Genomic DNA, 18,400 nt, shown 5'->3' on the forward strand with positions numbered 1-18,400 from the left:
TTATCAAAAACCCAAATATATAAGGAACCTCCACGTCGGTAGGTACACAGTCTTCTACTCCTGCCAGGAATCCTCTGTATATCCAGCGAGACATATCCCGAGACTGGACTCTCCTTCACCCAGTCGAGGAAATTGTATCAATTGCGTTGAGAAACCAGCTGATCAGATCCATATTCCTTAAATTTTTGGAAAATATGTAAAAAGAGGCTTCGAAAAAGGAAAGGCAGGGGTGGGGCACGAGGAGACAGAGAAAAAAGAAACACGTCCGCCTTCCACCAGGAGCAGAAAAAAAAAAAAAAACTTTCAGAAAGTAACCATTACATATATTTTACAAGTCATTATCTTCAGAAGTCAACCCAATTCAAGATGTCTGCCACAGCTAATCAACCCCAACCTGCACAACAATGTCTATAACTTGGTCAGATTTACAGATATCAAACTAAAGTTTGATGTGGTAGTAGCTGAGAGTTATCATTAGCACGTACTTCAAGCACAAACACATATCTGAAGATCTTGTAATATTTGTTTACAAGAGTTGGTTTAAACAGCTACAGTATGAGGCTGTTATTTTTCACCATAAGATGATTTTAAACTCTGATGACATGTGATGGGTAATATGCATTATGTGATATGCAAGGAATGCTAGGGCTTTAATTTCTTCCATTTTTGTTTTATCCTAAGCTGTCATGTATTCCCTCAGTCCCCCAATTAGGTTTCCCAGCGCTATGTCACTTTTCATCCTCGCTGAAGTTGTGCATTTAGCCTGAGAGCTGGGGAGGGGCCTTCTGGGAAAGGAGCTGCTGGTTGACTGACAAACTGTGGTCATGGGGGCTTAAAGAGAGGAGGGCAATTTACTGGGCAAGCAGCCAGCAGCAGCCGGTCCTCATGGAAAGCTGGCCAAAAATACAAACGGGTCACCGACTGTCGTGGGTTGTTGTTCTGTGACATCCATGTTGTTGAATCCATAAGTAAAGCACAGCAGATCCACAGGGGTCCAGATCCAGCCAATTATTGTATTTTTTATTTATTTATTGCTAGTTTGGTGCCAAAAGGACATGACTGCCAACTAATGTAATGACACAAGGACTAAAAAAGAGAATTAGTGCAAAACTGAAAAAAAAATTATAAAAAAAGGACAGACTTAAAATATGATGAGAAGTTTTTGATGTATGACCAATAATTAAATGACTCAGTTGTCATAAAGTGCTCTATTGTGTATCCTAATTGTTTAATGTGTCCAAAACTACCAAAAAAAATCATGTTGTTATAGGCATGCAAGTTTTGACTCTTAGGATAAATCAAGTCATACATGCTGGCCTCCTCTTTAAGTTTACCATCCGCATGAAAAAAAAACGATCAACAAGTAACATTTTGTACAAGCTTAATCAATTTATCCTCAGCATAACCTTCAAAAATAAACTCTGAATTACTTTTTAACAAAAAACGGTAGAGTAACTGTAACAGTGGTTAAGATTTTTGAAACATCGATGACTTCAATAATTGATGACTGGCTGGATCTTTAGTCATCATTAGTCGATTCACTCTGAGTTTTCAAGTCTCATGAGGCGGTGTAATAAACAAGCAAAGGATAAATAAGTCTGTCACCCCTATAATAGGCCAAAACTAATGGAGTGCGGTAATAAATGACTGTTACAGCACTTTGCTAATGAAAGTGTGTTAGGTGGCGTGTCGACGCAAAAAACAGTGTTGATTGTTCTGCAAAGCCTGGAAAGACTGTGTGTACGTGATCGTGGGAGGACGCTTCACCCTCCATTACTGTGATGGCCTGTGGCCTCTCAGAGTGTGGCATCAGACTCGATGTTCTTTGGAGCCGCAGATCCCTTTGTATTAACTCAAACTGACTGTGCTTGGAGGGGGCTCGGATTGTATGCAAGTGTTTGTGTGGGAACCTCAATATTTGTTTGGACCTTCAGCTGTGAAATATGCTTCAGTGGAAATTGATCAAAAAAAAATTATGAAAAATCCATGTCAGATCTCATCACTACGCTGAGTTTGAAAGGGGTTATAGGGCCACCTGCTTGTGAGTACTACATAAATTTCAAGAACAGAAGTATTTTCAGAATTTGGCACAATAAAAGTGAACAAAAAAAGAAGATTTTGTGCACCGTTCTTTACAACATTGCTTTAGTTCATTGAGGTTTGATCTGGACTTTGAGGTGGGCGTTGCAACACCTTGATTCTTTTCTTTTCCATTCATTTGTCGATTTGATGTTATGTTTGATATGATTGTCCTGTTGCCTGATCCAGTTTGAGCCAAGGCTCAATTGTTGTAGAATATTTTGATATTCAGAGTAGTTCCTGTTCAAGTCAAAGACTGCAACATGCCCCGTGGATGCAAAATTACCAGCCCTCCACCACCATGCTTGGCACTTTGTGTGCTGTGTTTGTGAAGATATGTTGTTTTTGTGCATTTTAGCCAAACTTCTCTAATTGGACATTACTCCATATTTCCTGTGGTTTGGAAATCTAAATGGTTCTGTCACATTTGCATTATTTTTGAAAAGACACTTTCTTCTGGCAGTCCCTCTAAAAAAGTAATGCTTGCAATTAGCAGCGAAAACTGTACTGCCACGAGCTTTAACATTTGGGCTTGAGTCTGAGATTTACGGTTTGTTGGGTTCTTTTGCAAGCACTGCACAGTGTGACCACCGTGGAGATTAACACGGAAAGTTCACTCTTGAGAGGCTCAGCAACTGTCTTGAATGTTTTTCACTTGTGAATGATCTGTCTCACTGATGACTGATTGGCAGCAATATTTTCTTCTCCGGCGTCATTGCTGATGTCTTTCCCTCTTGGTGTTGTGTTACGGCACACGTGAATGCTTCAGAACAGCAAACTGCCAAAAGTTTCTACCTTTCTAGAGGTCTACACAGTTGTTGATGATCAGTCTATTAAGTGTATTTGATTCGCAGCATGTGGTTACTATTCACTCTCCTAATCCCTTTGGAAGCAGTTTCTTCATTTTGGCTTGTTAAATAAATAATGACAGGGTGTAATATGTCACTCGTAGTTTTTCATAGAAAGACTGAGCTATTTTAAAAATCTGACGAGGACCATATGTTTTTCCTTTTTCTTTAAAAAATAAAGATCCAGGATACAAAAACTTAGCAATGACAAAATGTGTTTTTGCTTTTTCCATGACTGCCTATGTGTGTGGTCCATCTATGTAAAACATATCAATTAACAGGACACTTTAAAGGTGTAAGGTAGTGCCAAAACAGAGAGCATGGAGGATATAGTTTAGGTCATTTCTCCCTTTGACCAAAGGAATGTGAAATTCCTGATATATTCAGTAAAATGAATGAGAAGAGAGTACTGACAAAAGACAGAATGGGAACACTGTGAATGCAAGTTTATCTATTTTTTTTGTTATTATTATTTTATTTTATTTTTTACCAAGAGATATTTACAAAATGACATTCTGAACTGCAGCACCCAGCTCTCAAGGGCAAAACACCAATGGCAAATGGCACTCGTCAAAACTGATGCCCCTATTATTTTCCATCATGACCCTCTACACCAGCGGTGACAGGCCACGCACCATTGCTCCTCCACATTCCACACAGCAATGCCTCTGTAAACTGGCCTATTTATAAGTATCACCGCTTCTGAGCAACCATGGATATATTTTTACTTTCACACACTCTTTTCTTGAGCCCTGCTGCTCCTGTTGCAGCTCCTCTGGGTTGTTTATGCTGCAGAGCTGTTTTGTATCAAAGACATTTAAAAAAATGAGGAGAGATTATTTGTTGAGATCAGGAAACATCAGTAGCTGAACATCAGACAGGTTTGCTGCAAATGCAATGACAATTAGGATAATTCCTAATTAGATAGGAATTACATTGAAATGACTGATATCAGCCTAACAATGTGTTATTAACAGATGTCCTAAGAATATACGGAGTGACTTTAAACTTGATAAGTTTCAATCCTTATAAGATTCAGTCTTGGTACAATCAGAAAGAAGACAGAAATTGTTTTTTTTTTTGTCTTCAAACTGTAAATGTTAACATTTAACTTAAGTTTCACATAAACTGACCCATTTAAAACCCTGATCAATCCACCTAATAATCAATGAGACTAAGAGGTAACATAAAAGTTGAAAGTTTATGGCAGCTCAAGCAGCAAATCAATAACATGACCATTTTTCCAATGCTCTTACATATGGTTCTGGTCTGTATTGTTTTTATTTATTTAACTTTTTTTTTTTAAATTGCTATTTGAGGTAAGGTCAAACTCTGCAGTGGGTCATGTCCAGGTAGCGCAACGTCCTCAATTATTTACCTCCTGTTTGTTGAAGCCTTTTCACTGTAAGCCCTGAAACAGTTCTCTCTCATTAAAGATTCATAACACATGGCAAGACACGTTTTAATCACCCCTACGTGTCTTTTGGTTTCATCGTTTATACTCTGCACAAGACAAATGCAATTTAAGGATCTCCACCATGTTTTGTTCTTATAATGAGAATCCAAGCTGCAGTCAGCACGCAATATTTTACTGGTGGGTGTGTGGAAAGTTTTAATATTTTTGATCAGTTGACTGCTGCAAATGAAAAAAAAAATGGTGTTGAAAACTAAGATCAGTTTAAATGGCTGAACTGTTTATACATGAAGTCTCTCATCTATAAAAATTGAAGGACTAATTTGTGGATATCAGTAAAACTTGCAGAAAGTCATCATTGGATCTACATCTAGAACTGATTAACATTTGAAAGTGAAGATGGCCACCACAGACAACTGACCTTAGAAAACCCCAAAATGTCTTCTATAATTAATACAAATTTATAGATTTTTAGCTAAAATTTTGCATGTTAGTGACTGAGACTAATTAAAAACTCCTCCATCAAGCTCTATAAATTACATATCTTTGCCTAAAACTTTGGCATTAACTGTCAACACTGTTTGTCTGCTAGCAAAAGATTTTATGAAACACTGGATTGATTTTATGAAACTTCCAAGAAAAAAACGCTGTAATAATCAAATGTACAGATACGGAGCAAAGATTTTGTGTGGTAGTAGCCTCCACACATACTCTGATTGTTAACAGATCCTACATGGTCTTGCAATATTGGAATAAAGTTTGACCAAATTGTCTAAAACTCCATCGTTTCTCAGTGTAAGATGATCGTAGTTTAAAACTCTGGCATGAAAGATGACAAGGGCTGCTATGCGAGGCCTTTAGTTTTACTTCTGCTGTCACCTCAGCATCCACAGCTGGTAGAAAACTGTCTGTGAGGTCATCTACACACACATTCACTTTTCCAAATACATGGCAGTTCTTATCCCTAACATCATATTCATACAACATAGCTGCTTATCGCCACTAAGGCAGAAACACATTGGGTTTTTTTTGTTCCCGTTCTTCGCTGCAGTGACAGGGTGTCCTTGCCTGTGGTGGGTGGCATGACCCCGCCAGAAACAACAATCCATCACTACACTGCAAGGTGGAAGGGACATAAAAGGGAACAACCATCCCAGTCACTCTCACCCTCGGGCCTTTTCTCTCTTTTCCGTGTGAGTTAGAGTGTGTGTAATGGCCTGTGAGTGTGTTTGTGTTTTCTGGAAAAATGCACTGCCATGGGCTTGAGGTTCCCCTGTGGATTCTGACAATGGCTTCCCTCAGCGTAAATGACTAATGTGTTTTCTCTGGGGGACGCTGGAACACACCACAAACACACACACACACACCGAGTTGTGCTTATGTAAAGCTTAATGAGTGGGCAGTGTAGAAATCAGTGCGAACATCCATTTGAGGAGCTTTTGTGGATGTTGTACCTCAGCCTGTGTGATTTTTTTTTTCTGGCTACACCTACACACTTCATAACAAGCTTCCTGCTCATTTGTCAGTTGTATCACACACCTAAAGCGCAATCATCTGTCTGGCAGTCGCATTTTCTGTTCTGCTGTGACTCATTCTCATTTAGACAAGAAAACACACCCATGGATGGATAGATGGAAGGATTTTACATGAAGCCCATGAAGTGAATTTGCTCTTTCACTGAGCGCTCTGCTGTTACAGCTTCTCAGCCCATTCCACCGTCTAAATCTGGCTCTTATGCTGTTTTGGCCTTTTAAGCTCGAAAGCCACACTTCTCCTGCCCTCCATCCGTCTCTTGCCAAGTATCTGCAGCGTTCGGATGGTAATTGGGCTGCAGTCAAAGAGCACAACATTTGCACGTCACCTTCTCCATCATCTGTGCTTAAGAGACTGCAGAGGACCCATGTTCACTTTATCTGCAGAGAAAAGGAAGTCAGTCGACATGAGGACTATTTACTGCTATGCTTGTTCTTAAAGGAATTGAACTTTTACTACAAAAAAGCTCATGTAAAATAAACAAAATTTACAGCTGTGTCTATATTTAAAGATCCACAATAAGTCTGTTCATGTCTGGTATCAGCTGCAGAGAAAGTTCATTCCAAATAGTTAATAAACTTGTGGTTTTCTCATATGAAAAGTGTCTGTACTAAGAGATAAACAACCATTTTTAATAAGTTAGACACATGCATTGTAAACTGACCACTAAAATAAGTTACTTCATCATCAGGTTTGTGACTAATAATGATCTAAGTCAGCTGAATGGCTGGGATCATGTGCACAGAAATGGCCTCATGGCTCGAATCTAAAAAGCAAATCAGAGCAGAAAAAATGTCAAACAACAAAGAGTGCTGTGAAAAAGAAAAGCAAAGAAAACAAAAAATAACAATCCGCCCATCTGTTTGCATCATCTGCCCCGATCTATCGCACAGTTATTTTTACCGTGTGACAAATCATGAAAGTAAAAGGCATCCGCCCACCACAGCTTCTTTTATCCAAATTTTAACAGCATCATATTCCCCGTTGTTCTTTGGTCTGCTCCTGAATAAATGCTGCTCACAGTTGATGCTATCAGACAGATGTGTACTAAATATTATAATGTGACTTTTATGAGGCACTGCTTTATTCATGCACATTTGCATGAAGGAAAATTCAAATATGCATCTGAGTTAGTCACTGAAATTTTAATGTCCCACGTTAGTTTAGTTCTTTTAAATGTCGAATAAAATGTTGCTCTCCTTTCACACTGTCCCTGGGAGTGAATATTTAGAGCTCACTGTGTCTCAATCAGAAATTAGAAAGATCTTTTGTAAACATTTTAGTCCTTAAAGTTAAAGACCTAGTATTGAAAGAATGCACATCGAATGAGTGTTTCTTGAAAGTTTCATTAAAATTTGTCCAGTCATTCAAGAGCTCTTTTGCTAACAGACACACACACACAGTGGTGAAAACATTATTGCTCTTCCCCTTTTGGCAGCAGGAGGTAATAGGGTTTACAGTTTAAGAAGAATTTCACAAGTGTAATCTACAGTTTCAAGCACAGAGTAGGAGGAGACAAGTCTTCAATTTGCACTTGCAGTTTGTCTTTCACTTTGATAACACTCAGTCTGGCTGCCTGTTAACACTTAGCGCAGAAGCAGAAAACTCTACAGTGTGTCATGAGTTGGCAATCTGTAGCAAAGTGATTTATATGTGTAATTTAGTGCCATCCACTCCTTGCACTCCACCAGTATTCCTAAACAAAAAAAAACAAACATATAAATTGATTTAAATACAATGTGCTGCTAAAAAGAATATTTGCTCTGAGGCAAAGTCCACACAAAACCAAAATACATTTTGACTTTCCACAAGAAAAAAATAAAAATCACCCTGCAAATGAAAAAAACAAATAAAAAATGGGTTTAAAATCAATTCTGTCTCCTGTGTATAAAATTGAAAGCACCTCCAAAACAGAACATCACTTCAGGCATCAAAGTTGCTCAAATAGGATGCTGTAGATGAGAAAATGTTGCCTGGCAACAGAAAAACAGTAAGGGATAACTGACCACTCGTGTAATGCTGCTAGATGTGTGTATAGATTGTTGTGATAAAAGTTTAATATGTGATTAATGTGGCTGACGGGGACTGATAGCTGCCACCTGTCATTTTTCTCAGCCTTGGCAGCAGAAAACAGGATCATCATGCAGTCCCAAAACGTACAGGTAACGGCACTGAAAGGCATAAAATTACAGGAAGGTGTGAGAAATAAGAGGATGTATTAATATGATTGTTGCTAGGCAACATATGAGCTAATTGAGCAGCACCTGTGCAGGGGATGACTGATGACCCCAGACATTCAGGTGAGGTCGACCCTGCAGAGGGAGTCAGAGACAGCTGCATTACACGGCTTGTTATGAAAACCAGGAGATTATGAGGTGCAATCGAAGCAATAAGCGAGGAGTGCTGTGAGGAGGCACAGGTGTAACCATGGCAACATTAAACACCTACAGTACTTTCGGTTCGATCCGAGCTTTCGAATTCACATCAGATCTGCAAGAAGAGAGTCAGCAAGCTTAAAGGAAATTTGGTTTCTTATTTATATTTCTGTTCAAAACCTGGACAAAGCAAAATCTGAATTAATTTCTCTTTTGACTTTTGTGAGATCTTAACAGCTTACAATTGCGTACAGAAGAAAAAGCCTAGCTGCCTTTCATGCCAGACTTTTAGACTAAGATTATCTGATGGGGAGAAATTATGGAGTTGTCGCAGTTTGGGTCAAACCTGAAAAAAAAAAAAAAATTAAAGTTATGCACAATCTCATGTGATGTCACAAGATGTCACACTCAGAGTATGTGTGAATGACTCTCAGCTTCTATAGCTATTTGTGCTTTTTTATGTCATCCGGCTATGGCAGCCATCTTAAATTGGGTTGACTCCGAAAGTTAATCGACTGTAAGTGTATCCAGTGAACTGCAAGTTTCAACAAAAACTTCATGAGATAGTTTGGTGACACCCAGATATATAAAAAACATATAAAAACATTATGATCTGCCTTTACCTTTTGGCAGCAGGCAATAAAAATGTAAGCGCGGAGATTAAAGTGTTCAGCTCTCCCCTCAGTGGCATCACATCTTGTGTCGCCTACACCAGCCTTCTCCATCGGGTCAGCAGCCTGGTGTGGGTCTGCACACTGGGTGGATCAGGCTCGCTGCTCCGTCCACTTTCTGCTGACCTGTGGTGCAGTCCCTGGCTGGACTTATTACTCAGTCACTGCTACCAGATATGGGTTTTGCAAAAGCGGGCCGTGTGACTGAAAGGAAATTGGAGCCATTTTAAAAAGGGCTCGGGGTCAGTGGGTCTCTGGGGAGGAAGTTTGTGGTTAATGCTCTGTCTGTGACTTCTAACCTTCTGCTTATGGAACAAATATCTCGAACTTCTGCAGAAGAAGGTGAGTTGTAGCTGATGAGGAAAATAAAAAAATGCAAGCCAAGATGCATAAAGGACCTCTCGAAATAACTCAATTATTTCATTGTTGTAAAAATTACCCTAATATTGGATTATATTACAATATGGAAGCAGAACAGACTAGATCAGACCAGAAATAATTCATAGAGTTTAGAAAAACTGCATCAGTTTTCTTGCTAAAGGGAAACTCTCTTAGATTTAAGCAGAATAAATATTATGGAATACATTATTTATAGAGAAGATTGCTCAGTACATTCGTATTGTTTTAAAAGAATATGAAAGCAACCATTTGTTAGACAGTATATGAGAAAAAACAAACTGCAAAGGCTCTTAGAGAGCAGAAACATTGCTGCTTGAGTTTTTAGTTTGACATAACTTGGATTTCTATTATCAGATACAATAAATATTAATCTAGGGCAAAAGCACCAGCATTTTACCTGTTCGGTGTTGATATAAAAATACAAATAAAAAATGATGGATTTCCACACCATAATTTACAGAAAGATTACATTTTAGACACCAAAACAAAACTGCAAGTTTTCTTAAATTTTCTCATCATGCTGCTTAAGTATTCATAATAAATTGTGACTGATGAGATGAATTTAGGAACACAGCTCGCCTGCTCCTGAAATGACATTGTACAAATAAAATATTGTTGCAAATAGTTGCTTATTTAAATAAATTTAAACAATTTCACTGATAAAAGATGAAATTTGTCACATCCTTTGGAGGTACTGATAAATTCTTTTTTTGTTATTCATTTTTTCTTTGTTAATTCAGTTTCAAGGCCGTGATCAGAATGTTAGCACAGTCTATGTGTGTAGAGAGCTTTTTCTGCAGTGCCAACTGAGTCTTATTAGAGAAATTATAAGTGAATGACAAAAATTTGTGGATTATTGGCAAAGGTAAGCTATATATTAGTTATGCTCGTGGGTATTTTTAGATGTTCTGTCATAAAGTTGAAATTTATTCATGTTCTGCTCATTTGAAGCCAGACTGCTTCCACGGTTACACTCTTCAAATAGGTGATTTTAATCAGTGGTAGGATGGTGCAATTTAAGGTAACTTGTAAATTACAATATCTGCACAGGTGACAAACAGATTTAGCAAAATTTGCAAGACCTAGTATTGCCAAATATAAAGGTGAACTCAGTATTTAACAACAGGAGCAGAATGTTAAACCTGTTAAATGCGCCTCGGTTTTTTTCGAAGCTTGAAAGATAAAAAAGTTTAGTGGAGTGCAGTAATCCTTTAAGTGAACCCTCAAGTTTTAGACGGCAAAGTCTAAAGTCATGAGAGGTTAACAGTGTTTCTAGTGTGAATTTGTAAATGGTGTTTAGTCAATTGAAAAAAACATGATGTGACACTACACCTCAGGTTGTATGAACTAATGTGTCTATGAGCCTTATTTGTTTAGTTTATTACAGTGTGTATCTGAGGGCTGCTCTCCATCCTGTAAGTTGGCATTTCATGAAGGGTTTATTAGAAGATTACAGCTCTGCTGTTGACATCCATCAGCAGGCGGAGGCTTTGGGTGGGACACAGCAGTTGTGCATGTGTGTATGTATGTTTGTGTGTGTCATATGAAACCCATTGGCAGGTCAGGCTATGCAAGCTCCTCTCATGATAAGCCTTTATGCCTCAGAGACTCATGCACATGACGCTATAGACTGAATTATTTTGTTCTGCTGTGGTGAGTGACCTTCTCATGCATTTGCTCATGGGACGCTATAAGCTGGATGTACTTTGGTACTGGTATTTTCATTGTCATCTTGCAGCTGGGCTCATCTCTTTCTTGACTAAACTGTTTTATCTGAGCATGGACTCTGTCCTTCGATTATCTTTGAGCTTTATGTAACTGCTCTGTTAGAGTTTAAAACTGTAATTCTCCTCACAAAGAGTGCTTAATTGATTGTAAAAGCAATTGAGTTGAATTAATTCTCTTTATTTATGTCTTCTCTCTTTTTTCTCCTTTTTCCTCTTTCATCCTTTCTCTCTTTCCATCCTTTTCTTTGCTCAGGTGCCAAGCCCAGTGATCCGACCCCAGACAGGACACAAAGGAAGAGGCAGAAAAGGGGTGCCATGGGGGTTAGCCTGGGCCAAGATATAAGCTGGCCTTTCCTGTTCTTGCTGCTCATGATCACAGTGTCATCCACCCAAAGCCAAGGGTGCCCTCAGCGTTGTGAGTGCATGGCCAAGCTGAAGACTGTGTCCTGTAATGGTAAACGTCTGTCTGCACTGCCAGATGGAATCCCACCAGACACCAAGGTCTTGGACCTAAGTGGGAACAAACTGCGCTGGATAGAGCATGGCGACCTGCTTCCATATCCACGTCTGGAGAAGCTGGACCTGAGCGATAACATGATCAGCGTTCTAGAGCCCAATGCTTTTTCTAGTCTTCAGAACTTACAGTCACTTTCACTGAGGGGTAACCAGCTGAAGCTGGTCCCCATGGGGGCTTTCTCACGTCTCTCCAACCTAACTTCATTGGACCTTAGTGGAAATAAGATTGTAATCCTTTTGGACTTCACTTTCCAAGACCTAAAGAGTCTGAAGAACTTGGAGGTTGGAGACAACGATCTGGTTTACATATCAAACAAAGCCTTTCTGGGTCTAGTGGGACTGAGAGAGCTGATGATTGAGAGGTGCAACCTGACTTCAGTGTCCAGCCAGTCCTTGTCTTACCTTCATAACCTCGAGACTCTGCGGCTCCGCTACCTCAGCATCTTCTCCTTGGAGGACCAGAACTTCCGAAAGCTGGGAAACCTGAAGGGTCTGGAGATTGATCACTGGCCTTTTCTGGAATATATCTCCCCCCACAGCCTGCAGGGTCTTAATTTGTCTTGGTTGTCTATCACGCACACCAACATCACCTCTGTGCCCACCTCTGCCCTCCGCAGTCTGGCTTACCTCACCTCCCTCAACCTGTCCTACAACCCTATCTCTGTGCTGGAGTCCTGGGCTCTGCGGGATCTCCTCAGGCTCAAGGAGCTGCATCTGGTTAACACTAACTTGGCTGTAGTACAGCCTTATGCACTTGGTGGTCTCAGGCAAATCCGCCTTCTTAATTTTTCCACTAACAGCTTGGTGACCCTGGAGGATGGAGCCTTTCAGTCCGTCAACACTCTGGAGACACTGCGTTTGGATGGAAACCCTCTGGCTTGTGACTGCCGCTTGCTCTGGATCCTTCAGCGCCGGAAGACCCTCAATTTTGACAACGCCCCCCCTGTGTGTATGACGCCTGTTGAGGTGCAAGGACGAGCCCTTAGTGCGTTTTCTGACTCAGCTCTCTTTGATCACTTTACCTGCCAGAAGCCCAAAATCCGCAACAGGAAGTTGCAGCAGATATCTGCCCGCGAAGGCCAAGTAGTATCATTCATCTGCAGAGCAGAAGGTGAGCCGACCCCCGTCATTTTCTGGATTTCTCCGCAACGTCGCCGCATAACCACAAAAAGTAGCGGCCGTCTTACTGTGTTACCAGAAGGCACGCTGGAAATACGGTACGCCCAGGTAATAGACAGTGGAACATACATCTGTATAGCCAGCAATGCTGGTGGAAACGACACGTATTTTGCCACCCTCACAGTAAGTGGGCTGCCTTTAGATGCAGCCCTTATGGCCAACCGTACCTATTATGTCGGGGACCTTAATGACACAAATCTGAATGATACCAGAGTTTTCTTGAAGTTCACTCTCGACCTGAAGACCATCCTCATATCCACAGCGATGGGCTGCATCATGTTTCTGGGAGTGGTCCTATTCTGTTTCATTCTGCTCTTCGTGTGGAGTCGAGGGAGAGGGCAGCACAAGAACAATTTCTCCGTAGAGTATTCTTTCAGAAAAGTGGATGGACCCACAACCAGTGGGGGACAAGGAGGAGCACGCAAGTTCAACATGAAAATGATCTGATTGCTCAGATTTTTTTTTTATCCTCAAAAACTGTTTCTAAACAGCCACAAACTAAGGCACAAAGTGACACAACAGATGATAAAGTAGACTCTTGTGTTTAGAAAACATTACATTTAATAATTTATGAGCATTTTTTTTAAATCAAAACAAACTTTTTTAATGAAAACCAACTGTATGCATGCAAAAAAAGTGTTGCGTTGACATATTTCTACTGCTCTTTGTTGTGTTCACATCATGGTGCAATAAAACTGAATTAGACCTAAATAAGTAAGAAGGTTTTGAATAGACTGTTAAAAGACCAATCTCCAAATCCAAATCCTCTCAACCTCCCACTGGTCTCTGCTCCTGCCAACTCAGACCTTATTTCCTGCAAGGAACTCCATCTTCCTCATCTATTAAGGACTTTATACCTCTCAGCTCCATCGGAGAGGGTTTAAGCGATGTCTCCAAACTGATGAAAACATAATTACAAGGTTGTGCTCAGTGATTGCCAAGGACTTGCCAATATATATTTGGATGATTTCACTTATTTAATGCATATTTTGACTCAAATGTGGTCTTTAAAGTCCTCCTTATAAATACGTTTTACTGATGGATTTCTACCAAGATACAACGCATGGCATCACTGCCAATTTGACCACGAAGCATCGTGTGTTATTTACAGTCCATCTGTCAAAGTTGTTGAATTTGTTTTAAGCTGAAGTGAGATTCCACAGAATAAGCTGCAATGGGGCTCAAGTGCACAACTGTATGGTGACAAAATCATGCAGGCATGTTTTGTAGTTACATTTTTCATTGTTCAGTAGATTTGTACATATGAAAAAATCTGAAACAAAAACAGTAAAAATGAAGGCATGTACACTTCTTGCTCCTTACTTTGAATAGTTTATATACATTTATTTATAAATTAAACAGCTGCTGCGGTGCATTTATCACCAAAGTTGTACAGATAGGACATGAACTGTATAAGATGTAACATATATATTTTATAATCACTGACTTTGAATTCCTTGTTGTTGTTTAAAGTACTGTTAAGTGGTATAATTCAGATTTTACCATTACTAAACTGTAAAGGTTGGGAGTCAGACATACAGCGCTTAGTTATATATAGAACTTAACAGTGCAACTGCATCATCATATAAGCTGTGAAACATGCTCGCTCTCACAAGCAAATCATGAAGGACATTTACTCTGTGGCAGGTTTCACTTCAGTTGACTATTTTTGGACATGTAAGCATCAGTGTGTGTGTGTGTGCGTGGTGGTGGGGAGGAGAGTGCTGAGCAGCAGCTGAAAGACTTCGGTTTGTTCTCAACAGGACTTCAATCGACTCATGCAGGGAAAATGTTAATGTATTGAAGACCTTGCACAAAGGTCATTGTGAAAGTGAGCCTGAGAGGGAAATGAGTGCAGATGTTCTTGGAAACAGAGACAACAAAGGGCTGCATGATAACTTTGAATAACTTTGGGCAAATGTCAGGCGGATATTATAATAAGAGTCCACACAGAAAGGAATCTGGAGGAGATTTCATTAGGATGTGAACATTTAATTTAGCGTTTAAATCTGCTGCTAATGCTGTTCTGATCAAAATTTGTCTCTTGTTTAATCAGAATCATCACATTTCCAACAGTGTCGTTCTGCTGCCTCCTGTTGGCTCAAAACTGTAATTTATTTTGCCTTCACTAACCTGTACGGTTCACGACATGGACTGGGCTCCATTTCCTCTAGAGAAAAGTATGAAGCTGATCTGAATCTAATAATACAAAAGAGGAAATAATAGTTTTTTTTAATTAGTTGTTTTTAGTGTAAACTGGACTTCTCTCACTTCATCTTGAATCCTCCATAAATAACTGCACAACAGATTTACCAGCAACGTCATCGATGAGCGGTGAGTATGTTGATGGACTGGGTAAAGATCAGCTAATCTTCTTGTTTGTTTGTTTTTTTATGTGAACATTTCGGTTTCAGACATTTCTATGTCTTTGACTAAACTCATCATGTAACTATGGAAACCACTGTGTCTAGAAATTGTGTACCACTGTTTTGTATTGTAATGTTTTATAAAGAATTAAAAGCACTGTTTTAGAAGCTTGCAGCATTCACGTTTCCATTTATTGTGTCATCACGCTGCACTTTTTGATGCAGTGGTGACTTTTCTCTTATTATGAATTGTGCAGCTTTTATTTATTATTTTAGTGTTTATGGAGGCACTCTAAAAGCTATAATGATAATTGAGTATACAGTAGATTTGCAACGCCCTCCACCCTCCCTCTGCTACAACTTTTGTGTTTCCGTTTTCATATATTTCTCAAGGGACCTGTCCTATTATAAATTTAACATGAAAAGGACATGCTTGCTACCTCCACACACACATACCCAGTGAATAGATCCAGCTATTCTTATTATAAATCATTTAGGTGAAAATTATTATAACAATGTTATCTATACAGAGGGTTATTCTCGCACACCACCAAAGGCAAGAGGATATGTTTTTGCCCATGTCTGTGTATGTGTTTGTTTGTTTGTGCGTTATCAAAATATCTTATGAACCGCTGGATGGATTTGGATGAAACAATCACTCGATGAACATCTACAACCAATTGAATTTTGGAGTCCGCCCCTTTCAAGACAACCACCGCAGCCCACTGACCTATGCAAACCCAAAAATAGCCGTAACTCAAGTCAGTTGTACAAAGATTGAACTAAAATTTAGTGAATTTGTAGCTGAGCATCATTACCAACACATATTCCCAGCTCTGCACATTGTTCCATATTTTTACTTAAGATTTTGGCTATAATTGTTAGCATCAACCCTGAAAATGTAATCACTGGATGTACATCTACAACTCATAAACTTCAACATCAAGATGGCCATCAAGATTTTTTGCTCCCATTCTCTGAAGGGTAATATCTTGTCTGCAATTACCAGAAGTTTGTCAAAACTACATGTAGTCTTCTGACGTGTTAAAGTCTGGTGTGTGGGATAAAACCACGTCTAGCAGTATAAACGTCACATTTTAAACAACTGAACACCCTTTCACCTCACTTTCAACATGTGTAAATAAAATTAAGGTGTCTGAGAAAATTGCAATGAGGATAAAGCTCCCCTCACTACTTTAAGTGACTCATCCTGAAACTGTGTAGGAGCACCTATGTTTTTCTTGCAGCTTTACTCTTAATAAAAATTAGTTGTGATTATGGTGTCAGTTTTCTAAAAAAAAAACAAATGATCAAACATCTGTGTGCTTTAAAAAGCCAGCTGTGAAGCTAATAGTGCACTGTGCAAAGAGTTTTAAACCACCCCTCATTTCTTTATGTTTCGCTTCTGAGGAATCAGACTTGTTCAGTTGTTTGTTAGGCTTTCTAAAGAACTTTGGTTGCTTTTTTTGTCATTTCCAGTTCCCTACCTGACCAATTTCAGAGAAATGGTTATGTTTTATAATCCTCTTAAGTCTGATCTACAAATTATTCAGGCACAAATGGATGAACTGGTGTTGTGTCGACATGTAACAGACAACTTAATGATTTATTTAGAATCTTTAGAAACTTTATCAGCAGCCTGTCACAAAGACACGATTTACTCCCATGACTTTAGTTCAGTTTATGAAAAATACCAAAGATAGCACATTCTAACAGATATAAAATAGCATTTAGCACCAATAAGCTGATTCCCAAAGGTGATCAACTGAAAGATGATGCATCTCTCCGGTCCTGGGTCAGGACTTTAGTGAAGGATTTTCTGCTTCTTAAGAACATGATTTTCAGATACTGTTCATTTGCTGTAAATAAGCTTAGCTTCTTCTGATTATGCCCTCCACTTGTCCACTCTCCTTGTTCTTTGGAATCACTCTGGACAATGTTTTTTTATGGTATAGTACAAAGACTGAACAGAAAATGAGTGAAAAAGCAACTAACAGTCAAAGAAAGATTTCAGAAAGTCTGAAGACCGATTCATCATGATCACTGCAAATGACTACAAGAAAGTTTCACTCCTTGGAAGCAAAAAACAAACAAAAAAAAAAGAGGTCCCTAAAAACTTTTTGCACAGTACAGGTATGTCATATAAAAAAAAACTTTACTGCACACACTTTGGATGTTCTAGTAATTTTAATGTTGTGTCTACAGCCTGTAAAATTTGCACTCTTTTTTTGTTGATATTTAGCCATTTTGTTTTAAAAGTCATATTACTCATCACAATCATGCCCTATATGGGATGCTGTAGTTGTCATTTTCTCATTCGTCTTTCATAAATAAAGAAAAAGGGAACAGGACAACAATTGATTACATAGATTAAAAATAAATAAATATTGGTTCAAAATCTGCTTGTGTTAACGGAGTCCAGAAGAGGCCATTATAATTCATGTCATATTTGTTAAACCAGTTTTATCCTATATTGTTCCATTAGAGACACTTCTTTTTTTTTTCTCAGACATTGTGCTGTGATGCAGAGGACCCTTCCTTTTCGGGACACTTGAGTGGAAAAAGAGACACCAAACCCCGCACTGTGGGGGTCGAACACTAACACAATGCTGGTGTTGCTGTTAGTGTCTTGGACTCCCCCCCACCAATCAAAAATATGGTAAACTATGACTCATTGGTGATGTGTCTTCACTTCTGGTCACAGTGTGTGAAAAGGGTTTTGCACCTTTGATATTTTAAATATCTGGCTTTCTGATGTGTTACTTTCATGTTCACCTTCTAGTTAATCCTAAATAAAGGTCACCTGGGCCTGATCAGTATTTTACAGGGAGATTTGCAAAAGATGTGTTTTTGTATCACAAGTTGATGTGAATGCATTTGTTGTGAGATTCAACAGCGAATAAGAAGTAAATCAAAACAAAAATTGTGGCCGCTTGTCACTCATTTTTATTCTGAAAGCAGGACACACCTATACACCCACAGCCACAGCCACACACACACACACACACACTCATACATACATACATACATACATACATACATATGTATATACATATATATATATATATATATATATATATCTTACCCTATTTGTTCCACATGGGTGGTTCCACTTTTCACTTCACTTCAGGCTCAGGTCCTCTGGAGCTTGAGGGGTCTCTTCAGTATCTTAGCTTTTCCTAGTTCTGTGCTCTTCTGGACAGAGATCTCTGAGGTTGTTCCTGGGATCTGTTGGAGCCACTCTTCCACTTTGGGGCTCACAGCACCGAGTGCTCCAATGATCACTGGTACCA

The 18,400-nt window shown here is 39.1% G+C and overlaps 1 protein-coding gene across 1 annotated transcript in view; it reads left to right on the forward strand.

The window, feature by feature from the left end:
* Positions 1-15,275, forward strand: part of lingo3a (leucine rich repeat and Ig domain containing 3a) — a 35,998-nt gene extending 20,723 nt beyond the window's left edge. Inside the window, exon 2 of the mRNA XM_017406862.3 lies at positions 11,300-15,275. Within this exon, the coding sequence (XP_017262351.1) occupies positions 11,362-13,188 (1,827 nt within the window). The 5' untranslated portion in view covers positions 11,300-11,361 and the 3' untranslated portion in view covers positions 13,189-15,275. The remainder of the gene's footprint in view (positions 1-11,299) is intronic.
* Positions 15,276-18,400: the final 3,125 nt, after the last annotated feature.

This window comes from Kryptolebias marmoratus, linkage group LG24, assembly GCF_001649575.2.
Source record: "Kryptolebias marmoratus isolate JLee-2015 linkage group LG24, ASM164957v2, whole genome shotgun sequence".
NCBI classification, from domain to species: Eukaryota; Metazoa; Chordata; class Actinopteri; order Cyprinodontiformes; family Rivulidae; genus Kryptolebias; species Kryptolebias marmoratus.